General features: G+C 34.1%; 1 protein-coding gene across 2 annotated transcripts in view; it reads left to right on the forward strand.

Moving 5' to 3' along the window:
• The window catches only part of LOC120631916 (ETS-like protein pointed), a 196,359-nt gene that overhangs the window by 29,255 nt on the left and 153,462 nt on the right, over positions 1 to 13,642 (forward strand). For both annotated transcript variants that reach the window (XM_039901607.1, XM_039901608.1), the window contains exon 3: positions 12,768 to 12,888. In XM_039901607.1, coding sequence (XP_039757541.1) covers positions 12,768 to 12,888 — 121 coding nt within the window. The remainder of the gene's footprint in view (positions 1 to 12,767; positions 12,889 to 13,642) is intronic.

The following is a 13,642-nucleotide window of genomic DNA, read 5'->3' on the forward strand; positions in this document are numbered from 1 at the left end:
CTTTTTTAAATTATAGACCAGGTTACTAAAAAATAACCGTGGCATAAATAGCGTCGGAATAGCTATACTGTATCTTGACATACTTTAACTGGCAGTACCTATGAAATGTCAAAGCGTGAAAAAACACTGCATGATTATTCCTACGTTGTGCCGCGTTTATTTGTAAGGCTTATATATGGTAGCGAAATAGGAAGCCGGAATACCAAATCTTTGCCGTGCTTATAAAAAACTTGGAAGCTAAGCTATTCGTCTGTGTCCATGGGATATCAACAAAGTAACGCTGCAGATATCTTAAAAGCTGTAATAGCCTAGTGGGTCTCATCGGCTTTCCTCTCGTGGAGGCGGAGTTCAAGCCCCGGCACGCACAACTAAACTTTCGGAGTTATGTGCGTTTTTAATTTTATCAATTTAAATACCACTTGATTTAAACGGTGAAGGAAAACATCCTGGGGAACCTGTATGCCTGAGAGTTCTCCATAAAGTTCTCAAGGGCGTGGAAGTCTACCAATCCGCACTTGGTTAGCGTGGTAGACTGCGGCCTAGACGCTTTTCATTCTCAGAGCCCTAGGGCCGGTAATGGTTCGATGATCATTAGTGTTGCCCAAATGCAAGAACAAGACGAGACTTAGCCAGTCTTGGTCTTGGTCTTGCGCCAATACACCTGGTCTTGGTCTTGGTCTTGGTCTTGCGCTCCCAGTCTTGGTCTTGGTCTTGGTCTTGCAGCAAGAGTCTTGCAAGTCTTGCAATTACCTATTAGTCTATTACTATTTATTAAAGTTTACTTTAAATCTTAGAAAAACGTATTAGAATTGGAACATTGTGAGCTTGAATTAACATAGCCATAGTAAAGATCAAGCTGATTAATAAATAACTGAAGATTTGATAAGAAATTCGAAAAATCAACTGACCTATATGTCGTTTTCCATGGAAGTAACTGTTTCTTAATAAACATTTATGATTTATAAGCTTACATTTGCTAAAACATGTAAAAAAACAAATTAATTACAATAACTTGACTGTATTTTAAAGAACAATACTTATCTGTCTAGAAAGAGATTGAACCCTCAACTTATAAGAAATTTAATAAAAGAGTTTTACGATTTATCATTTATTTTAATAAAAAATAAAATACAACACAAATCAACAGCTTTATCATTAGGTTATGATACTTTATATCAATTCTTTTGACCAAGAATTAATACAAAGTAACCATCTGGCTGACTCATCACTTAACCTATTTCTATGTTTTCTAATTACTAATGATGCTTTAGAAAATAACCTCTCAGCAGGTACTGAAGTTGCAGGTATTGAGAGAAAATCACGGGCCATTTTCGATAAAATCGGATACTCTGTCTCATGCGTCCTCCACCAATCTAAAATCACCAATCTGAAACTTATTTATTCTTTGGAACACCTGTAGGTACTCTTAAAATTCGAAATTATTTTGCATGAATAGTGTCAAATGTTATGATTTCGGCGCGGCGGCAACGATTGTTTTAGATTTCAAAAGAAGCCGCCGGCGCGTGTATCATAACCATGTACTTCCGAAAAGCGGCAAATTTCTTTGAGAAGTAAGTACAAAACCTTTGATGCCGCATTATCAAAGTGCCGATGGTTAAAACATAACTATGCATGCACTCAGTTTGATTTTAATAGATATTTTTTTATTCGCTATGTTTATGGTATTAGTCGTAATGCGCATAGGTCCAGTTTTTCATATTCTTTGATATAGTTTTTTGCGTCTCATAGAATTCCTAAGCGTACCTACCTACCTATACACCGAACTGTTACACCTAACTACTCCGTGAAATAGCCCTAAGTCCTAGCTGCAAGACGCAAGAGTCTTGCAGGCTATGTCTTGTTCTTGCTCAAGTCTTGCACGGTCAGTCTTGGTCTTGGTCTTGCTAAAAAATACGCGGTCTTGTTCTTGGTCTTGGTCTTGCAAAAACGCAAGAACAAGACCAAGACTGCAAGACCAAGACTGAATTTGGGCAACACTAATGATCATGAATCATGCAGATCTTTACAAAGCCTCGATCTTAAGTATCTCAAGTAATCTCAAAGCAAACATTTACGAGTAACTAAATAGCTTTATTTAGTAAACAAATATAATGAAGCGGGTCATATAAACGCGGCACTGATCAATCATCGGCGGGGAAAACGAAAAAAAACCTATAGTTTCTATTTCAAAGTTGTCGCTTTTTATTTTTATTTTTAAACTTGCCCGTGACACTGACGCTAAGCTGCACTAATGAGTTTCGACATTAGCTTACTGCGACGTGGAAGTGTTAGGACTTTTTACGAATGGGTTACACGATGTTGATTCTTTATATTGTATCTACTAGCTGTACCTTACTACGCTTCGACATGGACCAGTCTTGTATTAATTACTAACTCCGAAAATAAGGGATAAGCGACGAAAGCCCTGTGGATAAATCTTCCCCGGTACTCACCTGTAACATTTCGGAGTTATGGGCGTTTTAAGGAATTCAATATCGCTTGCTTTAACGGTGAAGGAAAACATCGCGAGGAAACCTATACGCCTGAGAGTCCTCTATAATGATCTCAAAGGTGTGTGAAGTCTACCAATCCGCATTTGACCAGCGTGGTTCAATACGGCCTAAACCCTTCTTATTCTTAGAGGAGTGCCCTGTAGTGGGCCGACAATGGGTTATTAAGGCATACAAACGAAAGAATAAAAGCATATAATACTAACATAAGGTCGGCTCCACAGTAATTTGCATTCTACATAATAACGATGATCAAAAATCACATTTTAATTTATAAAATACTGTCAACATAAAATTCAAAATATCGATCTTCGGCACAGACACAATTCAAAGTTTAGAGCTACGTCAAATCTTTCTAGTAGGTATATTTCGGAGTATTCTCTAGAACTATTCGATCAATTTCATCCTTCATATTTTTAACACTGAGCCGCTAGGTAATCAGGAAGCATTTTACGAATCATTTTGCTTCCTCATTTCTATTTATATAGGTACGCGTGAATCTCCTTCCTTCTCTGCAAACTCCACTCATAACTCATCATCAGGTGAGACTATGATAACAGAAAACCTGACGGCACTATCGAATAAATACCTACTCAATTTCAATAAGAACTATATTTTATAGGAGTGAATTACGACAATAAAGGTACGATATTACATCGTCAGTTTTATTTGATTTATTGGTGAATTATCATTAAATCATTAAGCAGGCGTCATTAATAACCACGGTTAAAATAAAGAGCGCCGACTGTCATGACGTTGACACCTTTCCCGGCTCCCGGTTGTCACCATAAAGAATAACTTGACATGATTTATGTGTTTTGGATGATATTGAAAGAAGTACCTCACTTCACCTTATTCCATGTAGATAATTTAATAACAAGTACTGGCTTTTTCGCCTTAAAACCGACATGTGTTAGTTTAAGGCAGATCGTATGATTTATTTTATAGTGGATTTGTGCTAACCCGCTGTATTTGTATGTCAAAAGTAAAAAATTACATTTGGATATCTGAGGAGCTTTTGCGATGAAACTAGAAAGTCAAGTTGGTATAGCTAAGCCGAGCTACGCTTGGCTATGGCTCAGTCCGAATTTAGTTTCTATTCCTGAGGAATTTTAGGGTTATAATATTGCATCACTCAATCTGCAAAAAAATAAAAACAAATATGTAAATATGTTAAAGCAATTGTTCATTGTAAAGTCAACATCTTTAAAGTTATATAAGTGATTCGTGTGGAGTATGAAGATCGAAGATATTATAAATTGTACCATAAAGATTCTCCTCCTTTTCGCACAGCAAAGCAAATTAAACTTAAAGTTCACTGTATAAAGTCAACCCATCTACTTACTACTTTTGAGTTTTGCGGACACTATCATATGGAATTGAAATTCTATTATTACCTGATAAATTTATTAGGTTATCTCTTTTAAAAAAAATTGTATTTTATAGTGGGTTCCTACCTAAATAAATACATATTTAACCAAAAATGTTATCACTAATATAATTGTTGGTTAGTAGTATGAATATAAGGTTTTAAATTACCGTACAGCTCCTTACGACGTAACTAATTTATCAATTTACTGTACATAAAGTTAAAGGTAAGAATTAGTGAATTCAACCAAGCGTTTCTCATTAAGGGCCATACGATATCCGGTACCTAATTAAAGGGATAGTTACGTCCGCCTCGCAGGATATGACAAATTCGTAGTGATTTTTCTTCACATTATTACCGTCCATATTTTCTTTCTAATTCCGCACAGTAGTTTATCGCAATTAAAGAAAAAAGATGGCTGGGGCACGTGTCAAAACATTGAAGAATTATATTTTTCACTAGCTGTTGCCCGCGACCTCGATCTCATTTGTCTCGGTTTTTTTAAATTATGAATATATTTATTTAGATAGTGATTAATGTGATGCTTATAAAAACACCTTCACAAATAATGTATTATTTTAGGAAAAATTTGACCATTAAAAGGGTTATAATACCTAGTACTTTAAAAGATGGGCATATGCTATCATATGAATAATTCAGTAATACAGAATTTTTAATGTTTACGCGGCTAACAGTACGGACGCTCACTAGTGGAATCATTTTTCCCGTTTTACAACAGTTTTCATTGATTCTTTGCTCCAATTGGTCGTGACGTGATGTTATATAAAAACCGCCTCTTGATAAATAGACGATCCAACAAAAGAAGATTTATTCAATTCGAACCCCGTAGTTCCTTAGCTTAGCACGTTCAATCAAACATACTCTTCAGCTTTATAACATTAGTACAGATTTAGGATTTCCAGCCCCGACGCAAATTAGGTACTGTCAGTATAAATTATAGATCTACACAACATACAGTAATACATAAACCACTTGTGGGTTAGAGAAAGTCAACTTAGAACTGAATATTTATTTACAAACTGTTTAAAAATATACGTCTCTACGTACGTACCCTACGACGTCTCTAGTTTTCTGTGAAACGTAGTTGTCGATACGAAGTACGGCATTGCGGGAAAATAGTTATTTTTACAATACCTACTGTCCCCTATCCTCAACACTTTAATAAATTAGTTTCATTGTCACATTTCGAATCCTCGAAAGGAAGTAGATAATATATAGTGAGGTTAATTGACTATTTGTCGCGCGCAACATCGTTCGGCAGTGAAGTGTGAGTTCACTCGAACTTGTCACACTATATCACGTGTCACTACTTTTTAAACGCGCGCACATAATCTATGGGCTTACAGTGAGACGATGTCCTTAATAAATATCGTCCACTAGTGTGTATAAATTATCAAAAATTTATTCTTAATGGAATATTTAAAAACTCACTTCACTGGATATTCTGAGGATTTTCTGGATATTTATCATCATCATTATCATCATCGTCATATCACCCCACTACATGGCACGGGTCTCCTCAAACAATGAGAAGGATCCGTAGTCCACCACGATGGCTCAGCGCGGATTGGTGGACACATACGCAATATAGAGTTGTATGGTATACGGTCAGAAAAGTAAGAATATTAAATGTGAATATGTAATTAAATTCAGTTTTGGATACATTTATAGAAATTATATAAATGGATATACTATATAATTACAATAACTAAATAGACAAATTTTTATAGTTGTAGTGGTAGAGATACAGATTAGGCCTACTTAAAATAAATGAATTTTGAGTTTTATTTATTGTTCCTACAATTTATCTGGTTTAGGTAAGGGAGCGTCCTTTACCGAATAGGTAAAAAATATAACACTGATTTACAGTTAAAAAAATTGGTTGCCTGTAAAGTCGGTATACGGGCGAAAGTTTTACGTGACAACGACTTTGAGTGGTAAAATAATTTTAATGTGAATATTCATTCGTATAGTAGGAAGAAGGATGAAATAATAGTAACAATTTAAAACATTTATTTATACAAAGAATTATATTTAAAACATTAATTTATACAAAGAATCTCGCACTGAATTTCATATTATCAAAATTTTATTTTTACCTTTACACATACATACGTATTTATATACAAATATACATACAATAACTTGCAATACATTTGCGTACAATGAAACAGCGTTTACTACAAAGGGACGCGTGCCTTTCACTTTTTATGTCTGTCTCTCTCGCTCTTAGGCGGGCTAACCATGCCCGAGTGGAAGGGACGCGTGCCTCTCACTCGCTCTCATTGTGAGCGCATAACGTGAGCGGAGCGTAACGCAGTTTCTTGAAGTGTCACCCGGCAAACCAATTTATAAGACGTTGTCACGTCAAAAATCGAATCTAGGTAGGCATGTAGAAATAAGAGAACTTCAATACCCACAATAATAGTTTGCGAATATCTAATTGCACAAAGTGTAGCCTTTCAAGTTGCCTTTCAAGTTTCAGCATTCCTTGTATTTACAAAACATGACTATTATTCAACGTAATGTATGTTGTCATTAGATTAGTTTTATCGTTCGCTATTCGCCTAATTTTGCCGTTACGTTAGCTAATAGCCATGTGATTCGGCATAAACCGAATTAGTCGCATGTAGCTATTTATAAGAATTGATATATCCATTGTATAAATATTTAGCAATTTTTTATTAGAAACTACAAGAATATTATTTCTATCAATAGCAGTATCAAGCTTAAATAACATAAAACTCTTAAAAGTATATGTTTTACACCTCCTTTCAAATTGAAAATATAAAACTCTTTTGTATTTTTCGTTCTCTGAAGCTATATATATTTATATATTACTAGCCTACCCAGCCCGCTTCGCCGGGCTAGATTTTGCTTTATTTTATTTAAACAATAAACTTACATCTTTAATTTTTAATTTAAGTCTCACAATATACTAAATCATTTATTTCTCTCCGTATTCATTCTCTTCTATTATTCGATCGTCACAAAACTTTACAGGATTACTCGCCAGGTCAATCCGGAGATTCCCTGCAAGTTTCGTTGAAATCGGTCCAGCCGTTTCGGAGCCTATACGGAACATACCCACACACTTTCTCTTTTATATACATAGAGATAGATAGATGTATCATATATTTGGTATAGGATGTAGTAAAACTTGGTTAGTATTGGGAAAACTAATAGTTAATATTGCGAGTAATCGGACGGTACTGTTGTCTTTATAATATTAGTACATATATAATTAATCGTTAAATGCATAAATTTAATATTAGAACTTCATTACCATGATGTTGTTACCAAATGAACATGTAAACGCCACCCTTGTGGTGTCGTTGACAATATATAGTAACGATATGTAATTTAACTAACATATCGCCTCAAAGTGATCCGGTCCGGAAGAAGCCATCCTGTCTGAAAATAATAAGTAGGTAAATAGTCAACATCATTATTTCAGGAAAATACGCTAAGCCCATATTTCGATAGGCACTCGTTTGTTAAATGCTCTAGCGCTATATAAATACCGAGGGCGCTAATCAACAGTAACAAACAAAGACGAACTCTGAATTTTAAAATGATGTTTTTCAGTATCTGGGTTTTTATCTGTATATTATAATTATTTATGTATATTATTCATAAAAATATTCATCAGTTATCTTAGTACCCATAACACAAGCTACACTTACTTTGGGGCTAGATGGCGATGTATGCATTGTCGTAGTATCTTCATTAATTATTTATTATTATTTCTTAAAATCCGGTACTATAACCGGGTAAAATAAAGTTACGGACGTGAAATATTTCATGTCAAATAATAAAACCAATAACTAACACATTACATCATAGGGTTATATGTCACTTAACAACGGAGTCCATTAGAACTATTTAAGCTGGGGGATTGTACAAAAAATAACAAATAGTTTATCAATCGTCGACATAGGTAAGGTAAGTATAAATTGGGATCGTGCCCCCTATATCGGTAATCACGTGCCAAGAGCAGGGGTGGCCTCGACCCCTCATTGTAGAGCGTAAAAATATCCCCTACTGTTTACTGTTTAATCATCGTTCACGCATCAATGAATCGTAGTGTAGATATAAGTCATTCATAATACTTATAAGTATTTCTATTGACGCACTGACCTGTTTAATACATTATGTACGCGAACATTTGTACTGTGATTCAGTTCCATAGGTTCAATTATATAGGAATACGTGGATACAGTGAATTTGGGAAACTATAAATAATCCTACTAATATTTGATAAAAGCAGACGTTACTTTGCCGAAATCCATAATATTTTATTAAAGTTAAGTTAAATTGCTATACTCCGCGAACAGCAGGAGAATCTGTATGGTGTAATTTATAATTTCTTGGAGGATGCTCCGGTTTCGCAGCGAAACGTACGTAGAGAGTATACGGATTGAAGAAGTTATAAATTACACCATAAAATTCTCCTGCTGTTCGCGGAGTATAGCAAATTAAGCTTAATTTTCATAATACCTACTAATATTATAAATACGTATGATGTTTGTTACACATTTCACGCAAAAATACTGAACCAATTTGTCTTAACTTTACAATAGAGATAGATTGTACCCTGGATTAACAAATAGGCTACTTTTTATCCCGGTAAAATGTACGGTTCCCGCAGGATTCATGCCAAAGTTTGTATGAATGAAACTTTCGCGCAAACATTACTGAAACTAACTACAACTACAACAAAAGGCAACTGGATATATAGTATATATATATAGTTATATCTAACCTAAATAGGTACTTTAGTACAAAAAAAAACTCAATTAAATAAGTATAAGTATAAGTTTTGCGCTGGGAAATGCGTTAATGATGGAAACATCTTGCAAAATATTTATCAAGGTTGTCTATGTCTATGCATATGTCGATTAATACAATATTTTCTTACTGTATCAAGTACCAGTTTCCTGTATCCATCTCTTTACTATAAACATATGTAATGAGTTATTATCGAAATTTTAAGAAAAACTTAGAAGGTAATAGATTAAGTTCCTAACACATGGTTTATAGATAAGATAAAACAAAGGTTGATTAGCATAATTTTAAGGCCAATATCGGATACCATGTGGTTACGTGATTAGATTACATTATTAGTGGTCGTTTTTAGCACGCTGATAGTGATTCACCCACAATCACTGGCACCAAAACATTAGGTTCCAAGACGTAATCGACAGTTTTATTCTCTTGATTATTTAAATTACACCTGATATCTACGTGCGAAAAATATAGAGCTTAACGATTTTCGTTCGTTTTAGGAAATGTCCCTTGAAAATGACTTTTTGCTTAAGAAAACATATTTGTAGATTTTTTTTGAACCCTGGTACCTTCGTCAATATTTTTTTAAAAGCATATACGAAGATGTTAACGTGCGTTAAAAAAACCAAAAATAAAAAGCGGATCCCAGAAACTAGGGAAAAAGTCCAACATACCTTTTTTTAAATATTGGTTATTTTGAATTTTTTGTTTCCTTCGTGGAGGACTATTATAATGGGATTTTCGAAAATGTTTTCCAATCATAGACTGTATAATATGAGTATATTTAAAAAATCCATAGACAAATATTATTAACGAGGACACCCTGATTATCAAACTGTTTGACAACAAAATACTTTGCATAATCTACAAAATTTTAAACGTGTAAATGCGATAGTAATGTACAAGTGTTTGATAATTTTACCGTATTTTTTTAAAAGGGATATTTATTACGAATGTATGCTTTCATATTATTCATATTATTATTTGAATGGTTATCAAGATCCTTTTTTAAACATTATTATTTCATTGGTTGTTTGGTTTGGTAGGGTTTTGATGCTCTTTTATATATCGTATCGAATCACAGGTCAATTGAGAGGGGCTAAATAGATTAGGGCAAAATAATTGTGTTGAAGTGACAGATTGATTTTAGTTTTTAGGAATATTATGTACTAGCTATTGCCTCCGACTGCGTCTGCGTTTAATTTTGTTTTTTGATGGGCATTCAATTTAGTTGTAGTTCTAAAAAAATTGAAGTATTCAGTATCGCTAAACCTAAAATGAGGGGTTTGCTGCTATCCGCTGAGGAGTTATGTTCTCTATCTCCAACCAGTTTAGGCAAAATTAAAAACATATTATAATCTCTATAGCACAAAAAAACATTTAAATCGGTTATAATTTGTCGGAGTTATGGTGTAAAATAGTCAAACACTTTCATCTTTTCTCCCAAAGGAACCGAGCTTAATGTCGGGATAAAAAGTATCCTATATTATTTCTAACACTTCCAAAATTATGCGTGCAAAGTTTCATGAGGATCGGTTTAATAGTTTTTGCGTGAAAGCGTAACAAACAAAGTTACATTTACATTCATAATATTAGTAGGGAGTATAATGTGAGTATGTGTTGGGTTAGGAACCATTGTTTGTTTTTTTTAAGTTGAGCAGTTTCGCTTCCCAACAAATTGAGGGAAACCGTAAAGGATGAAAAAGAGTCCGTAAACATTTGCCTATAGATCATTATCACCCCAAAACCAACCGCTACAGGACTATTCGCAGTCCTACAGGACGCCGGTCTACAAAAGTCCTTAGGCCGTAATCCACCACGCTGGCCAAGTGCGGCTCTGTAGGAGTCTACCTTTGAGAACCTTATGGACAACTCTCAGGCAGGCAGGTTTTCCCATGGTATTTACCGTTACCGAAAATGATATCTAATTGCTTAAATAAATTAAAAAATAGGCATTACTCTGAATAGTTGGACCGACGGGCCAGGGATTGAATTCATCCCCAAAGGGAGGCAGAAATAACCATCTTACTCTTTGATTCATGAATAAAGGCAATTCGGACTGTAATTTCTCCACGATTCCATCAGATGCTATCTACTCTGTTTATTTATAAATCTGTGTAACATTGATAAGTAAAGTTACAAGGCAGTGAGCACTTGAATTTTAGATAAAGCGGCATTTCTGTTCTTGGTATTTATATCGCGCATAATTTACATACATTGATAGCTATTAAGTATTCCTTGAAATCTTCAGACCTTAGTCGTAAATGCGGGGTGACTTATGAAACAGGTATTGCCTGTTTTGTGTCTTATGTATAAGTTATTTTAACCGTAATAGATAGGAATATGTTTTCAGAAATACCAAGTATTTCTAAAATTGTGTTAAAAGTAGGCAGTAAAAACCTAATAACACGGCTAACATTGGCAGGAGATAAAAATTATGTCCCCCTAACGAGGGATATAATTAACGTATCCACCTGACAAATCATGGCAACCCCCGTTTTATTATTACACGTAAATTATTTGGATATAATTTCCACTTGGGTGCCAAAGCTCGGAGAGTTGATAAAGCTGTGGGAGAAGAAGGAATTTCATCCTTTCCCCGTGGAGGAAAATCTCAGTGTATAAAAAGTGAGCGTTGCTCTGTGCTCGGGTTATCTCTACATGATCAAATAAAAAAAGGGTTAATAAAAGAAACAGAATTTCCAACATCAAAAGTAAGTGGCGTAAAAGAGTTGCTGATTATAAGCGGTTCAAGACCTCAAATTTAATCCGTACAAAAGAGTTCAAAGAACGTTCATTAGTTCATGGAATGTCGATAATAAAAACTTAATAGACTCAAGAAAAACAAAAATTATTCCAATAATGTACTTGACTGTTGAGTGTATCTCAACAGTCAAGTTCATTATTGTCGCAAATTTCTTTAACTATTTAATCAGTTCTGTTGATGTTCATTGCCCTTCTCAAAAAGTCACTCTCTATACCTACGCAATACTATACGGTGGATTGAAGACTAGTGTCCTCGAGATTTTCAATTGTTTGCGAATATTCTGCCTTTTGTATTTTCAACGCCACGCATGTCCCAATCGTCGACGGAAGTAGGCTTTGCTCGGTGAATAGTTAGTATATAATATTGGCTTTGATGCCGATGAGAAGGGACTAAAAAAATGGGTTCCTGTACTAGTGTGCTCGTACGTATTAGGCATTGTTTGCAGTGTTGAAATCAGTTGGACTAAGCCGTTGACTCACTGACTATTTTAAGCGTACTCTATTAAGATTTTTTAAATTATGTGTTTCGCCTAGACCGGCACATCTGTAATATTTCATGTACATTTCTTGTACAGTAATTTGTTAATACAGAAGCATATATACTAATGATTAACCTAACTTTAATAATTATACAATTTATAGGATTTTCAGGATAAGGAAAGTTGAAAGAAAAAAAAAATTGAAATTCAATACAAATTTAAAAATTCATTTATTTCAAGGTAGGTCTAAAATAAACACTTTTGAAACGTCAAGTAGGTATGTCTGTTGATATAAACTATCTTGTGTATTTGTTAGTAAGATACTATTAATTTCATCAAAATCCATGTAAGTAATAATTCTTTTATAAAAACAATTAAAATAATTGCTCGATCTATTTCATAACAACCGTGTATTTTACGGTAATTAGCCTATGTTACTCTCCGGTATAATAAACTATATCTATGCAAAAATTGGTAACAATCCGTTGCTGCGTGAAAGAAGGACAAACCAACCGACCATAATACACTTTCGCATTTATAATATTAAGTATGGATATTAAAAATTTATTAAAGTAAGGAAATCGTCATATAAGTTAATAATACCTGATTAAAAGTTAAAAATAACTTTAAAACACACTGCGATGATATTATTGTTTTGTCTTAAGTACCTACGTGTGTAAAATTTAAAATCTTTCACATGGCCGGAAGTGAGGGATTACTTATTATTCCAAAGATACCGTTACATAGATTATATTATATACAAGTCAATGTAATACACGCTCTGTGTTATAAAAAATTGTTAAATATTAATAAAGATTTTTTCTGTGGCAACAGTGCGATGAAGGCGGCGGCGCAGCCGAAGGTATCAAGACGGAGCCTCCCGAAGCAGAGGAGCCTCGCACGATGCAGAAAGTACCTTCGCTTTCCGATCTCACAGATCCTGAAGCTTCCCTTGGTAAGTAAATATTATTAATTTCTCTAGACTGAAATTATTTTATGAAGGATTTTCCGTCTATTTTGTGCCTATTCTTTGAACAACCTCAACAGGTCTACTTGTAAATAGGTAATACGCTGCAAGACCGCGAATTTAAACCCGCATCGATATCAAAAGGAATTTAAATAAAGAATACCTAAGTAGATCTTTAAATTGTTTATAAGTGATTTTTTCTTATTGTTCAATCTTTTATCTGTGTTAGGTTTTTTTATAAAAAGTCTCAGATAAATAAAACAGAACCCAAAATAATTTGTATTTTTATAAATGTAAAATACATTGAAATGCATTTAAATTTATAAAAATACTTTCTTTCGTAGGTCAAAATACTTAAATAAAAATTATTAAATTAAAATTACGTATATAGATAACACAGGTATCGTTTTAAATAGTAAACTATTTAGCACACTTACTGCTTATGTAGCTGTTGAAGCGTGTCGTAATTCAGGAGTCAGCCAACAGGTTATTCGCCATTTCCTCTGCACCCGAAGGTTGAGCATGACAACTCCAATCATAGCATCACACTTTGTAAATCTCCCCTGATGAACGGTAGTTGTTCAACAGGAGGAAATATCCGTCTTAAGAGTCCGGTTTGAGCTCACTTTTATGAAAACTGATAGGTCTTCATTTGATATCTACGAGCAGATAAGTATGAAGTGGTAATTGTGTTAGCTATTGTGATAAAAATCTCGTGAATTTAATAACTATGACGTGATGG

The sequence above is a fragment of the Pararge aegeria genome, chromosome 19, assembly GCF_905163445.1.
Source record: "Pararge aegeria chromosome 19, ilParAegt1.1, whole genome shotgun sequence".
Classification (NCBI taxonomy): domain Eukaryota; kingdom Metazoa; phylum Arthropoda; class Insecta; order Lepidoptera; family Nymphalidae; genus Pararge; species Pararge aegeria.